Consider the following 15,392-nt stretch of genomic DNA (forward strand, 5'->3'; position numbering starts at 1 on the left):
AGAGGGGGTAGGGTATGAAAGGCATGACCAATATGTCTGGTTGTGTTATTGAGGTGGTTTATTAGAACCTAGGCTTTTATATATGCAACGTAAATTGAAAGACATAGTTCCTTTATAGTTTACATACATGGAATATTACGCCAAGATTCACAATCAGGTAATGCAGAAAGTAGTGGAAAAATTGAACACTGATAATGGAAACAAAAGCATGTTTGTAATTTTTGATCTCTATAACGCTATGGTTTCTACTATTGACCAATTTAGACAGGATGCAGGTATATCTATTCATGTTTTCTCAACCACACAATGTTTTTTATATGAATCTCAATTCTCAAGTTAATGTTTGATTAACCTTTTTTCTTTCTACTTGTCATAATAAATACCGAGACAGCACCAAAAAAATTAACTTGATTATTCTCATGGATGCAGAGGAAGAAGAAAAGATTAACAAATTAATAGAAAATAGAGTGTTTACTAGATTTTCAGCACCAGGAAAATTTCCTCTTTTTAAAAGATTAACAGCAAGTTCAATATTATTTAACTACCAAACCACCAAAAATTGATATAAGATTGATGGCCCTCTTCCGTATAATAAAACATAACAGAAAATAAGAGAATCCAGCAAGCAAATCTAGCCACTGATGAAAGGCACAATTATTGCTTCATTTACAGTGACAAGCAAAACCACTTGAAAGAGTGGAGACAATTAGATCAAAGTAAACAAAGTAAAAAAAAAAATAGGTGTTTTGGGAGAGAGAGAGAGAAGGGGGGAGTTGTGGAACCAGCTGCGTTGCTGGTGTTAGCCTACTAGGGTTGAGAATTTGAGATTTGGGCAAAGAGTAAAGAGAAAAGGGTAGATTGGGGAGTGAAGACTGTGGAGTGTAGAGTGTTGGGACTCAAGGATAGAGAGTCAATAAATTTTCTAACTTTTATCAAACTCGTAAACTTGGTACGCTTTTACCTAGTTTGTTGGTTTTCAAGTTTTTAACTTGATTTTATACATTATATACATGTTAACTCGTAAAATCGTATGATTTTACGAGTCAACTCATGATTTTGACAATTTTATATTATACTGTAAGCAATATAAAGAGGAGGAGAATTGTCATATATTAATTTTGACTTTTTTTTCAAAATATTTTTTACAAATTCAAAAAATAAAAAAAATAAAAAAATATATATTTGATGCATTAACACCATTTTCATGATTTTCAACATATTTTCAAAAAATTTCAAATTTCAAAATTATATTTTCTATGTGTTCATCTATTAATGCATCAATTCCAAAACCCTAGATAAGATTTCAAAATTGTGAATAAACTAAAAGAATAGAATAATTTAAAAAAAAACACAAACAACAGTAACCATGTCTTTTTTTTTTTTTAAGCATAACTAACCCAATATCTAATCTATAAATAAATTAATATCTATTTTAGAAGCTCTAGTCGGCAACTCCAAAACAATTAATTTCTTGGTCGGTGATGATTTTTCACCGTGTGACAGTTTCAATCTCAGACCTGCTCTGTGTTTTATTTAAATCAATTCACGGTTGTATTTCTCATGTTGAAGAAATAAATAAATAAAATGGTGTTATGCTATATAAGTCCCGTAATCATTTATCATAATTTATAGTTAGTGATATCTATATTTCCATGCATAATTCTAGTTATTATCGTATTAAAATATAGGATAACTTATCTACCTTTTTACTTTAATATATGGTACAACCACAAAGAGTAGATAACCAGTAATAAAAAACAAAAAATAATAGGGTGCTTTAAAAATCTTATCCATAGTTTTGAAAGCCGATCTGACCAGGCAGGTCAACCTGGGACCCGACCAATCCGGCTAGAACTAGGTCAGGTTGAAGAAAAAATAGAGAAAAAAAAACTCAGTGTGACCCGGCGGGTTGAACCACAAAGATCTGGTTACAACTCGTTAACTTTTTTTTTTTTTTTTACTAAAACAATGTTGTTTTGATTTTTTGAAAAGAATTGATCTGAACGACCTGAATAAAACCCGGAACCCGAACCTTAGATTGGGTCGGCCATCGGACCAAGTCTAAAAGCTATGATCTGACTTGAGAGGCGGGTTGGTTTACTTGTCATCTAGATAATCTGTGATTTAGGTTAATAGTATGATTGCATTTATCTTTTAAAATTTTTTTTATTAAGAAATATATTAAAATAATAAATAATTTTTTATTTTTAAAAATTATTTTTGATATCAGTGTATCAAAATGATTCAAAAAAATAAAAAAAATATTTATTTGAAGCAAATTAATTTTTTTTTTAAAATACTTTTAAAAAACAAAAATAAACAGGGCCAAATTTTTTTTAAAAAAAAAATTAACTTTATATTATGGTCGTGTTTGATAACATGATTGAAATTATATTCCTTTAAAATTTAATTTTTTTTTTATAATTTTAAATTTTTTTGGTGTGTAAATTTTAAAAATAATTTTTAAAAAATATAAAAATATTATTTTAATATATTTTTAAATAAAAATACTTTAAATCATAATCATTATTACAATTTAAAAAAAGGATAAAAAAACTGATGTTAACTCGCAACTTAATCGGCAAAATAAAACTTAATCAAAACTAATTCATTCCAGTTAACTTTAGTCAACTTATTTGACCAATAATCCAAGAGTGGCCGGGTTGACCCAGTCGGTTTAAAAACTATTGTGACAAACGTACATTAAAAATTTAAAACCCAAACATGGACCAGAAAAACCCCGTCACAGAAATCTCCTAGCCCAACATTCGGAAAATGGCGGAGGAACCAGGCACGACACCCGGCTCCGACGGCACGACAGTGGATGAATGCGAAAATATGATTCGCCGGAGTTTCCGGAGTAAAATTTCAAAACCCTTCCGTTTCTCATTCTGATTCATAAATCTCATTAGAGTGTAGGTTTTTTTTTCCTTCCAATTTGTAGCTTAGAATCAATGGTGAAAGCAAATGGGTATCTTTAAATTTATTTGATACCATAGTTAAGTTGATTTGAAGATCATTTACTGACTTTTTTTTTTTTAAATTTTTGTTTATTTTTTTTGTCATGTATTGTATTAGCTCCAATGGTGAAATTTTTGAGGGAGCATATGGAGAAAGCGGGGTGTGCAGTTGGTGAAAATTTCTTGAAATCTGTTAATTGTGATAAGAAGATTGCTGGTGGTTATGTTCGTGGCGAAGGGGTAGCATTCCTTAGCTAATTGCTTTGTTAATTTTTCGTTTTTTCATGATTTTGTGGATTGTATTTTGGTTTATAATGTGAGTTTACTCCTTGTTTTCATTTGGATGTCAATGTAATACAGTAAAATTTACATTGCGTTTGTTTTTTCTGTAGGCATTTGATTGTATGATGTTTTTCTTTAGATTAATTGAGGTTTCTATTGGTTTCTGAATCATGTATTTCTTGTTGGATTTTATGCATTTCTTCAAACAATTGGCCAGCTTATCATGAAGGGCATCTTTTTTGGGTATGTTTTTCTCCTTTGGCATGCTTAAGTGTTTCTTCTTATTTAGGTTCTGTTTTTCAGATAATGGTGTGTAGTAATCACATGAACACTCAAGATGATGTAAACCAAGTTGTTATACATGAGCTGATTCATGCTTATGATGACTGTCGGGCTGCGAACTTGGATTGGGCTGACTGTGCTCATCATGCCTGTAGTGAGGTGTGTATCACTGCAACAATGACCAATTCTTTTTCATGAACTTTGGCATGTACAGATGCAACTTGGGAGTCTTGTTAAAATGCATCAAATATTTTTACAAATAGTAAGTGCTGCAACTACTGCTTTTCCCTTCCTTGATACTTATGTTGACATTTCTTCCTCTCTTGTTTTTGTGTACAGATTCGTGCTGGCCATTTAAGTGGTGATTGCCATTACAAACGAGAATTGCTGCGGGGTTATATGAAATTAAGAGGCCATGAGCAGGTGAGTTCTAATTCTGCTGAAACCTTACAGATAAACTTTACTCATGTCCACTATATTCACTCATCTGCTTGTGTATAAGATGAAAACAGAAATCTTTTCATTGGCCGTAAATTGAGGGTAAATGGTTATGCCACATTTTCAGTAGAGGTTTCTTTTGCCTTTGAAATCACCATGTACAGATGGAAGTTGGAGTCTTACTAAAATGCACTCCATTAGAATTCAGTGCTGCAGGACATCGTGTGTTAAGTTTGAAGAGTTTGTGATCCTTGCAATTGAAGTGCCTTTTTTAGTGGGAGACAACTTCAATTATTGAGTTGTCTTCCACATTCAGGTCTATAAATTAATTGGCAGTATTTTAGGAAAGGAACCTGCTGTTTTCAGATTAGTTTTCCACCTAGAAAAAACACATGGTGAAAATTTTCAATTCCTAAGTTGTTAAATAATACTTTGTTTCTAAAAAGAATAATATATTATTAGTGAAGAAAACGAGAAATTACAACAATGAGAACGAGGTATTCTTCTAGATTAAAGCTCAAGAAATGTAATTTCTATATTATAAAACTAGCCACAAGCCCACCCTTGCATGCAGGATAATTCAATTACATTTGATATGTTGAAAAATTAGCTCCACTATATATAAAAGATATATGGATGCTTATTTAGTCAATTGCTAGCATATATATGAATTCCAAAACATGACTGTTGTTGATTTGCATGTTCCTTTTCATCATTTCTGTTAATTCAAATTATTTGGAAAAATGAAAACCTTTAAAAAATATATAATTTACTATATAGAACAGTAGAGAATTAAGTACATGTAATTGTCTTTGGTTGTTACTTTTAACTTGTTCAGAAAACTATATAAAACAGGCACATGTTGAGAATATCAGAGCCTCTTGTAATGAAACAGAAGATTTTAAGCCATAAATAGTTCTCATAAGTTTTGAAGAAATTTTTATCCAATCTTTATAGCTTTTGAAAACGTTAAAATAATTTATTAGCTTGCAACTAAATCCACTCCATTTAATGGCCATCAAATAAAGTTATGAAATCCAACTACTGCAAAATGCTTGTTCTATCATATAAGAGAGCTAATCTCATATATTTTCATAGACAAATGCAGCTTTAGTATAATTTCACAGATCTATCTTCCAAAAAGGAAATTAGTTTTGTGTAAGATATACAAAGTAACAATTATATGATGCAATTTTAGGCTCTTAGGCCTTTTTGAGAAAACAGAAAAAGCTGAGATAGAAATGATTTAACATGATTTTGAATTAAGCATCACTTCTTCGTTTTGCTCTGTATTAACCAAAGTGGTTACCTGTACATGTATACAGTTTGCATATCATTGGCTTTTAAAATTTTTAGCTAGTAACTGGTCACATAGAAGACTCAAAAAGGCCATCTTGAATAAAAGAAGGTTTCAGGAATGTAAAGCTTCTAAAGACAATGCTATAAGCTGGACTAAGGGGGATATATACCTCATCAATTGGGAAAAAAAAATGGTATAAATAAGAAAATGAGTCTATTTAATTTTTATCCCTATAGTTATGTGTACTTGAACTCATTATTGAAGAACTGAACTACTTTGTCAAATAAGTGTGTTTAGTTAAGCTTATTGAAGAAAAGTGGTCCTCCTAACTTGAGAGGGTACTGTTCACCTTTTTAACATGTTGAAAATAATTTTTTTTTTTTAGAAAAAATGATGTTGATGTGGCATTATTATAGATGGGGCATATTGCTGTCATGGAAGCAGCTCATATATATATATATATATATATTAGGGGGCTGATAATGTGTCTCTGCGTGTCCATTATTTTTGGACCTAGTTTATCCTTGTTTATCAACTTGGTCAAGTTTTTCAAATATGTATAATATTATTTCATGAACATCTTTATTCCTTTCCCTTTTGGTGAATGGCCCTTCAGTAGTGGCTGCCATGAATAGATAACAGGGAATTTGCACAAGCTCTTCATACTAACAATTGAATTTAAATTGTCAAAACATTTAACCAGGATCTTAAATGATTGTCAAAAGCAAAACATAACCTATAAGGTGATAAACTTAACTTGCACTACCGTAGAAATCCACCTAAACTTGACAATGATTTGACAACTATCCGAAACTAAATTCTCTCTCTTGACTCTATAAAAACTTTGTTTTACCTATATGATTCAATGCCAATGATTTGTGTCTTTGGCATACACATAGAATGAAAAATAAGAATAATTCTCTTATTTTCCAAGGATGGCATGTTATGCTAACTTGAAATCACCTTTATCAAGCTATTGTCAATGGGTCAATTACAAAATTAGGGCAATTGATGGTTAAGAATTTTTTTGCAAGTGCAAAATTAGCAATTGATAGAGAGAAATTAAGTAGACTGAGACAAGAAAAGGAGGAGAGCAGAAGAGAAGAAAGAGAGGCTGGTTTTTTCCAACAAAGGGTAGGGGAAGATAGGTGGATTTATTAGATTTACAATTGTACCCTTGATTGAAAAACCTGGCCAAGTTGATAGACAAGGATAAACTAGGTCAAAAAAAAAAAAAAAAAACAGGGTATATTGGTAACTCGCCCAAAGAGCTTACACATTATCAACTTCCATGAATAGATATGCTGCAGATATGTATCAACTGTATACAAATAATTGAAATGAAATCTGATGTTATTCACTTGGTTGAGGTAGGAATAGGAATGTTTCCAATGAAAAGAACTCTTATCCATGTAGCCAGGACTGATAACAAATGGTTTCAGATTCATAGGAATGCAGTTTAAGTTCCATCCAAGACATAATGGGAAGTGGGAACTCAATAAAACCTGGAGAGTGATTTCTCCCTTAGTATGGAAGCTTAATGGCAAGGCATCATTCAAATACTTCCATGGACTGCTGGTAGTGTATAATGCCAACAATGGTATCTTTAAGCAATATCATGTTTGGTGACTAGTATATAATGTGAAAACGTGGTAACTGAATCGCACCATTGGCAGTGACAAGTGTCTAACAAACAAGGACATTAGTTACATTTCTCAATTTTATTTTATTTTATTTTCACTTTTACTTTTTAGGATGTCTTTCTTATCCATCCTGGTTTGTTATTGTTTGATATATAACAGTATAATTAGCTTTTCAATTTAAATATGAAGGACTGTGTGAAAAGAAGAGTTATGAAATCAATGATCGCCAACCCATACTGCTCAAAAGCAGCTGCAAAGGATGCCATGGAAGCTGTATGGGATGTCTGCTACAATGATACACAGCCCTTTGACAGAGCTCCTTGAAACAAGTACTTGCTCCAAATATTCTATTTAAAATGATCTTGGTGATACACTGGCTTGCAAAGCATTAGGAACCTGACTTTTTTGTTCAACAAGTATACTCAATTCTTTCAAAGGCCATCACTTTTCATGTTGGATTGTTCCATTTCTGAAAGTTGTAACACACCCAGTTAATATTTTTTGCTGAGTTCAGATTAAAAAAAAAGTAGAAATAAAGAAACCTTTCTTGTTAGCATCAGGTATTTTGAAAAGGGATATGTTCAATTTATCAGTTTGTCCCCGCAACATCAATATCCCACTCAGATTGCATTGATCAAATTCCTAGAATGCTTCTCGTTTTTTCCTGTTTTGGCTGGGTTGACACGACATTATTGATATTTTACTGCTTGGCATGAGGGTGCATGACTAGTTTGATCGTCATAAACGACAAAACAATTACAGGGTTATTTTCTTCTGCCTGTGCAAATTTTGTTATTTATTGCCAAAACAGATCGCTGCTCATGGCTCTCCTGCAGCATAACCTCAAATCTGCAGTTTATTACTGGTGGTGAGGTGATGGCATGAGAGGCCTAATTCAGTTGCAGGAGATTTGCATTTCTTCTATCTGAACGTGGTTTTTTCGATGTAGTTGTGGCTACCAGGCAGTCCCAACTCTGAAGAATTTACGCATGCACTAAGACTTCTCAATTCTCATTAGTGCAGTTCATCATGGTCTTCAGTAATTGAACCATAAAAATCAATCGAAGCTCATTCAGCTGCTTAGCAATTCACCCTAGTCTTCTCTTCTGCTTTGTATAATGTTAGCGTGCAAGGTTATGGTTAGAAGTTAAAGTTATGGCACCAATTTCAATCGTTAACAGGCCGATTGAGCCATTGACTGATTCCCGATTATGGAGCACACCACGTTTTCCTATTTGAAAACCTTGATCCTTTAGAAGCTTAGAAAGAACGAAAGGAATTCACAGCATATGATGCTCGTAATCCCATAATGTTCTTTAAACTTTCACTTCACCAAAGATTCACTTGTGATGCACTGTTTCCGCTACTATTGGGTACTCCTCTAGCCTTCATCCACTTTGTTGTCTTGACAAAAGGGCAGGAAGCATGCATATTGAGGAGAGCGAACGGATGAGAATTGGGAGGAGCAAGGTGAAAAAAATAGTTTGAAGATGGATGTGCTGCTAGAGATTCTATCTTTCATCTTCTTACTACTACACTATCCAACATTTGCTGCTAGAGCTAGACCACTTTCCTCAGGTTAAGGAACAAAAATACTTCCCATTTCGTTTTGTTTTTTGCAGGTTTGGTGATCACTTGCCATATGTTTGTCTAGCTTGCAACCATCTCTTTAGCTTTGCAGGTGAAATGGAGTCAGACTACCACCAAAAGGGTGGAAGAGGCTCCTCGGTGGTGGTCTGAGGTTTACTCCTTACCACACAAGCGACATAACGTGCACAATAACTTGGAGCCTTGAGTGTTATGTTTCACTCTTTCTTCATGTAGCAAATTTTTGTTTCTATTTTGTAATGAAAAAGTGTGGGGGTGGATGGTTCCCGGGAGTTGAGTGATGAATGAAAACTCCAAAAAAAATTGCAATTAGTGCCAATTACAGTTTTGTATCCAGTGCCTTGAGCTACAGTTTCCATGACGATGCTGCAACACCTTAACAATTCCCAACAAAATGGCACTATATTATTGCCTGTAAAGCTCTCATGAAGTCCCATGGCTGTCTGGGCAAAAGACTTCTAAGACAACACTAACATGGGATTCGTTTGAAATCCAACATGAACCATTACCCTGAAACTTTCAATGCAATCCCAGCTGTTTTAAGGTGACCGGTTTTCATGTTAGAATAATATAAATCATGTCTTGAAACTTTATCTAACGGTTTAAGTTATTGGGTTAAAATAGTTCTTTAATATGATGTCAGAACCATAATGATTGAATGATTATGAGTTCAAATTTTATCATCCTTATTTATTTGATAAAAAATCAAGTATAAGGTAGTATGAATCTATACAAATTCCAATTCCAAAAGATTTTTACTTGAGAAGATGTGTTATAATGATATAAATTATATTTTAAAATCTCACTTAACAGCTTAAATTATTAGGTTGAGATAGTTCTTTTATATTATAAAAATCAATTTAAAAAAGAGACAGAACTCCAAAGTAGAAGAAAACTCTTGACATTAATCTCAAATCTAACTATACCCACACCAAATATTGAATGTTTTGCCTCCGTCTCATAAACGAAATGCAGCATGGTATACAATAGAATCCCAGTGGGCACATAAAAGAACCATTCTGTACGCAACAAAAGCAGGCAACTACTTCTTGGGTTCTGCCTTTTGACCTCATCGAGAACCCAAGAATTAAAAACCTTGTGTCCTTCAACTTAAAAAAATACAAGCCATGGTCAACAAACACACACTTTAGGGTGCGTTTGTTTTTATATTTGTAGTGTAAAAAACATAATAAGATATTTAGTAATTATAAAAATTGTGTTTTATACCGAGAAGCCTACCAAAAAATTAAGTTTCAAACACAGTTTTTGTGAAACAGTTTCTAAATACTTTTTTAATTACGTTTCGTAAAACACTGTTTGTTTTTGCGTTTCAAAAGCACATTAGAAAAAATTTAATAATTTTATTTTTTTCCTTTACTTTAAATTAATATTTTTTTTGGTGATTTAGATCATTTTGATGCGCTGATATCAAAAATATTTTTTAAAAAATAAAAATATATTATTTTAATGTATTTGCAAGTAAAAAACACTTTGAAAAACAACTACAACCACACAACTACCAAACATTTTATAAATATTTTTTGCCACACATAAACCTCAACCATAATTTTTACCAAACACATATCTAAATCCAACTAACCACACCTAACCACACTTTTTTTAAACTTATTTTTTTAAAACCACAACCATAAAAGTTACCTAAAAAATAAATACACTTTAATGGTGTGGTTTTACTCGAAGTGATGTGTTGATGCATTTATTGGTGGATCATAATCATTTTTCTTAAACCATCAAGAATGTGTTTTTACGGTCAGAAAATGATTTTGAATATTTTTTTTAGTTTTAAATTATTTTTTTTATTTTTAAATCATTTTAATGTATTGATGTAAAAATTAAATTTTAAAAAATAAAAAATATTATTTTGATATATTTTTTAATAAAATAAACATCTTAAAAAATAACTATTATGACAAATCCAACCACAATGGAAGTGGCAATGCATGAACTTTGTTTTACCCTTTTCCTTTTCTTTAGGCATGCTCTTAAGTTTCCTTGTGGACGTTTGTTGTTGTAATTAATGCTCTATTTTTCTCGAAGTGAATTGTAGTCTAATAAAATAGATGCTGGTTCTGGCGTGGATCGAAGCTCTTTCCTAGCTAATGCAAAGGAGACACCTGGGATGCATTGACTGGTTAAATTGACGGTGTTTAATTATGTTTGATATAATGGATACAACCATCAATTATACTTCACTTCTGGCAATAGAAGAAGGGTTTGCCGACGAGTGATGTGGTTGGTTCATAATCGGTAACATTGCATCACCTCTTCTGGCAACAGTTCTTTAAAAAGCTTTGATGGATTGTACAGCCTGTTGAGCATAGCTAGGACTTCAATTTTAATGCGATGCAAAGCCCTGGTAGTTGTACAAATTTATATGTCTTTAATATGATATCATAATCTTAATAATTAAGTGGTCATGAAATTTAAATCTTATCATCCTTATTTATTTGATAAAAAAAAATCAAGCATAAGGTGATATAAATCTATACAAGTTTTAATTTTAAAAGGTTTTTATTTGAGAAAATATATTAGAGTGATATTATATTATATCTTGAAACCTCACTTCACAATTGAAACTATTAAATTAAGAATGTAACAAAAACCAATTTAAAAAAGTGACCACAACTCCAAAGTAGAAGAAAACTCTTCACATTAATCTCAAATCTAACTATACCCACACCAAATTCTGAATGTTTTGTCTCCGTCTCATAAACGAAATACAGCATGGTATACCATAGAATCCCAGTGGGCACATAAAAGAACCATTCTGTACGCAACAAAAGCAGGCAACTACTTCTTGGGTTCTGCCTTTGGACCTCATCGAGAACCCAAGGATAAAGAACCTTGTGTTCCTCAACTTAAAATACCAGCCATGGTCAAAACACACACACTTTATGATGTGTTTGTTTTTATATCTGCGGTGTAAAAAATACAATAAGATATTTAGTAATTATAAAAATTATGTTTTATACCAGGAAGCTCACTAAAAAATTGAGTTTCAAACATAGTTTTTGTAAAGCAGTTTTTATATACTTTTTTAACTACGTTTCGTAAAATACTATTTGTTTTTGTATTTCAAAAACGCTTTAGAAAAAAATTAATAATTTTTTATTTTTTTCCTTTACTTCAAATTAATTTTTTTTTTTGTGATTTAGATCATTTTGATACGCTGATATCAAAAATATTTTTTTAAAAAATAAAAATATATTATTTTAATGTATTTCCAAGTAAAAAAACATTTTGAAAAGCAACCACAACCACACAACTACCATATATTTATACATGTTTTTTGCTGCACATAAACCTCAACCACAATTTTTACCAAACACGTATCTAAATTCAACTAACCACACCAACTACACTTTTTTAAAACTTATTTTTTAAAAAACCACAATCATAAAAGTTACCTCACTACCAAAAATTCGCTTAATAGCAACGAAATCACCGACGGAATATTTTTGTCAGTAATTACCGACCGAATTACGGACGGAAAGTTCGGAATTAAGAAAAAAAGGGCGGGTCGCTGGCGTGGAGGTTTTGGCAGGTGATATTTCACAAAATCACCGACGGATTCAAAACGGGTGACCGTACGGGTGATGAGACCGGTTCACCGTCAAAAATACCGACGAACTCACCGACGGATTGGAAATGGCAAACCTGTACGGGTGACATGACCGGTTCACCGTCAACAATACCGACGGAATCACCGAAAGATTTGAAAAACAGGTCCGTGTGGCGACATGTCTATTTTCCCGTCAGAATAGCCGACGGATTCACCAACAGGTTTAAACCGTCGGTGAATCTGTCGGAAAAAGTTAATATATGGCTCCTCTTCCGACCCTCTCCTCCCCCATTTCTCCTTCTTCTTCCTAATCCTAACTCTCCCCATCTGCAAATAACCAGCCCCCCCTCACACCCAAACAAAATTCTTCCTCATCTCAGCACAACAAGTTGTATTTCTTGAAGTTTTGTGGTCATAACATCCGTGTTCTGATTTACTGACGGATTTTATCAATTTTTGTAAATAATTCTATTTGTTTAAATTTTAACATTTAAATGTCAATTTTATTGTTTTTTTAGTATATGTATTTTTGTTAGTAGATGTACGTGTTTTATTGTTATTTCTCAAACAAACTTGTAGTATATGAATGTATAATTTTATACCTGTTATGGTTTGTTTTAGATTTTATAAGATTGTATTTGTTTGTAAATTGTTAAAACTTTGTGGAATTACCGAATTACATGTTCTGTTTTGAAATAATTAATAGATTGCTTAATGGGTCCTTTTTAAGTTTTATCGATGGTATTGCAGAGTGGTAATTTCTGTTAATTTATATATATTAATTTGTATGGACGTTGATAAATGATAATGAATATTTAATATTTATGAGAAGTTGTGATTGGTTTGTTGGATAATCTCGAGGTAAAGTAATATTTTTGCAAGTTTATTTACCTAACTTAGTCAATTAATACATGATGTCATCATAATTTTATAGAGGTTCGATAGAAGTCATGGATGATCGTTCATGGATGTATCTAGATTCACCCCAAGGATTGCGGAGGATGGATTATTGTAACGGGGTTTAGGGTTTTATTAATTTCCCAACATCTATTCCCAGAAATTTTACTGGAGGCAGTATTAGGTGTCCATGCAGGAAGTGTCAAAATAAAAAGTATCTTCATCCAGATGTTGTAATGATGCATCTTCTACACAAAGGGTTTATAGAGGATTACCAGTGTTGGTATGCACATGGAGAGGTATTTATTAGTAATAGGAGAATGGGAGAAACGGTGGTTGGGTCAACTTCTAGTGCTAGCAACGTGTATGAAGTGGCAAATGACAACACTAATCCTTACAGAAATATGGTTATGGATGCAATGAGAATGAATCAAGGTAATGTTAGTCAATATCCAATCGTAGAAGAAGAACCTAATGCAGAGGTAGCTAGGTTTTTAATTTGTTGAAAGATTTTAACGAACCATTATGGCATGGCTGCACAAACCACAGTAAATTATCGGCCGTGGCACAGGTGTTCACCATCAAGTCAGATCACGGGTTGAGTGAGGTTGGGTATGACAAAATTATTGATTGGGCAAGAAGCATTTTACCTGAAGGGAACATGTTGAAAGAGAACTTCTATGCTGCAAAGTCTATATGACCGAATGCATGACATGCGAGCATTCCCGTTACAAACCCAGAACTTCCAGGGTAAAGACTCTAGTGGCGTATAAAAAACATAGATATTTCCCGATCACACCTAGACTGCAGAGGTTATTCATGTCACCAAGGACTGCTGAGCACATGACATGGCACCAAACACATGATGCGGTTGATAGTATGATGGTGCATCCTTTTAACGGTGAAGCGTGGAAACGCTTTAACAGTGTGCATCCTGACTTTTCAGTTGAATCAAGGAATGTCCGTCTTGGGTTGTGTACATACGGATTCAACCCATTTGGGTCATTTGCTGCTCCCTATTCTTGTTGGCCGGTCATACTCATAGTTTATAACTTGCCACCGGGAATGTGTATGAGGCCGGAGTTCATGTTTTTATCTACTGTCATACCCGGTCCAAGCAGCCCGGGGCGGAATATAGATGTTTGTCTTCGACCATTAATTGATGAGCTGGTGCCGTTGTGGTCCTCCGGAGCTCTGACTTATGATATATCGAGGAAACAAAATTTCCTTATGAGGGCGGCTTTGATGTGGACTATCAATGATTTTCCAGCTTATAGAATGCTTTCTGGTTGGAGCACACATGGGTAACTCGCATGTCCATACTGCATGGAGAACAACAAGGCATTCACGCTAACAAACGAAGGTAAAGCTTCTTTTTTTTTACTGTCATCATTGCTTCTTGCCACTTAATCACAGGTTCAGAAAGAACAAAAAAGATATCTTTTTATTGGTAGACTTGAAAAAGATGTTGCATCTCCGCGTCTTTCTAGTGAAGAATTTCATCATGTTATATCAGAGTACGATGACATTGTGTTTGGCCTTCAATCAGGTAAGCAAAAGTTTTCTAGTTTTGGTTTGACCTATAATTGGGTAAAACGAAGTATCTTTTGGGAGCTTTCTTATTTGAAGACCAATCTTCTCCGCCATAACCTTGACGTCATGCATATCGAAAAGAACGTGTTTGAGAATATTTTCAACACCGTCATAGATGTGAAGAGGAAGACAAAAGACAACATCAAGGCTAGATTGGATATAGCTTTGTACTGTAACCGTAAAAATATGGAGTTGGTTTATGAGGCGTCACGGGTTGCAAAACCAAGGACAAACTTCGTGTTAGAGAAAAACGCACAACTGCTAGTCTGCAAATGGCTTAAGAGTCTGCGTTTTCCGGATGGACATGCATCGAACATATCAAGGCTTGTTAACATAGAGGACTGCAGATTGTATGGAATGAAGAGTCATGACTGCCACGTGTTTATGCAAACACTCATCCCATTAGCTTTTCGTGATTTGTTGCCAAAGGGAATATGGGATGTACTAATGGAGATCAGTCATTTTTTTAGAGATATATGCTCCAGCAAGTTGAATGTTGAGCACATTGAGAGGCTTCAAACGAATATCATCGAGATACTATGCAAACTTGAGATGATATTCCCTCCTTCATTTTTTGACTCAATGGAGCATCTCCCTATACATCTACCATTCAAGGCAAAAGCTGGAGGACTGGTCCAATATAGATGGATGTACCCATTCGAACGGTTAGATATTACAATTGCAATGGAATTCATATCTAAAAGTATTTTATATGTTTTTTTTTAATTGAAAATACTTGAATTGTAATTCCATGCAGGTACTTGTTTAATATCAAGAAAAAGGTTAAGAACAAGGCGTATGTAGAG

General features: G+C 33.3%; 1 protein-coding gene across 1 annotated transcript; it reads left to right on the forward strand.

Annotated features, from left to right (window-relative positions):
* The first annotated feature begins 2,711 nt into the window (after window positions 1-2,711).
* LOC118058141 (mitochondrial inner membrane protease ATP23) lies at window positions 2,712-7,458 on the forward strand. The gene is made up of 5 exons (XM_035070852.2): window positions 2,712-2,860; window positions 3,079-3,200; window positions 3,546-3,683; window positions 3,864-3,947; window positions 7,095-7,458. The coding sequence occupies exons 1-5, from the start codon at window positions 2,776-2,778 to the stop codon at window positions 7,227-7,229; spliced, it is 564 nt and encodes a 187-aa protein (XP_034926743.1). The 5' UTR covers window positions 2,712-2,775; the 3' UTR covers window positions 7,230-7,458.
* Window positions 7,459-15,392: the final 7,934 nt, after the last annotated feature.

The sequence above is a fragment of the Populus alba genome, chromosome 1, assembly GCF_005239225.2.
Source record: "Populus alba chromosome 1, ASM523922v2, whole genome shotgun sequence".
Lineage (NCBI taxonomy): Eukaryota > Viridiplantae > Streptophyta > Magnoliopsida > Malpighiales > Salicaceae > Populus > Populus alba.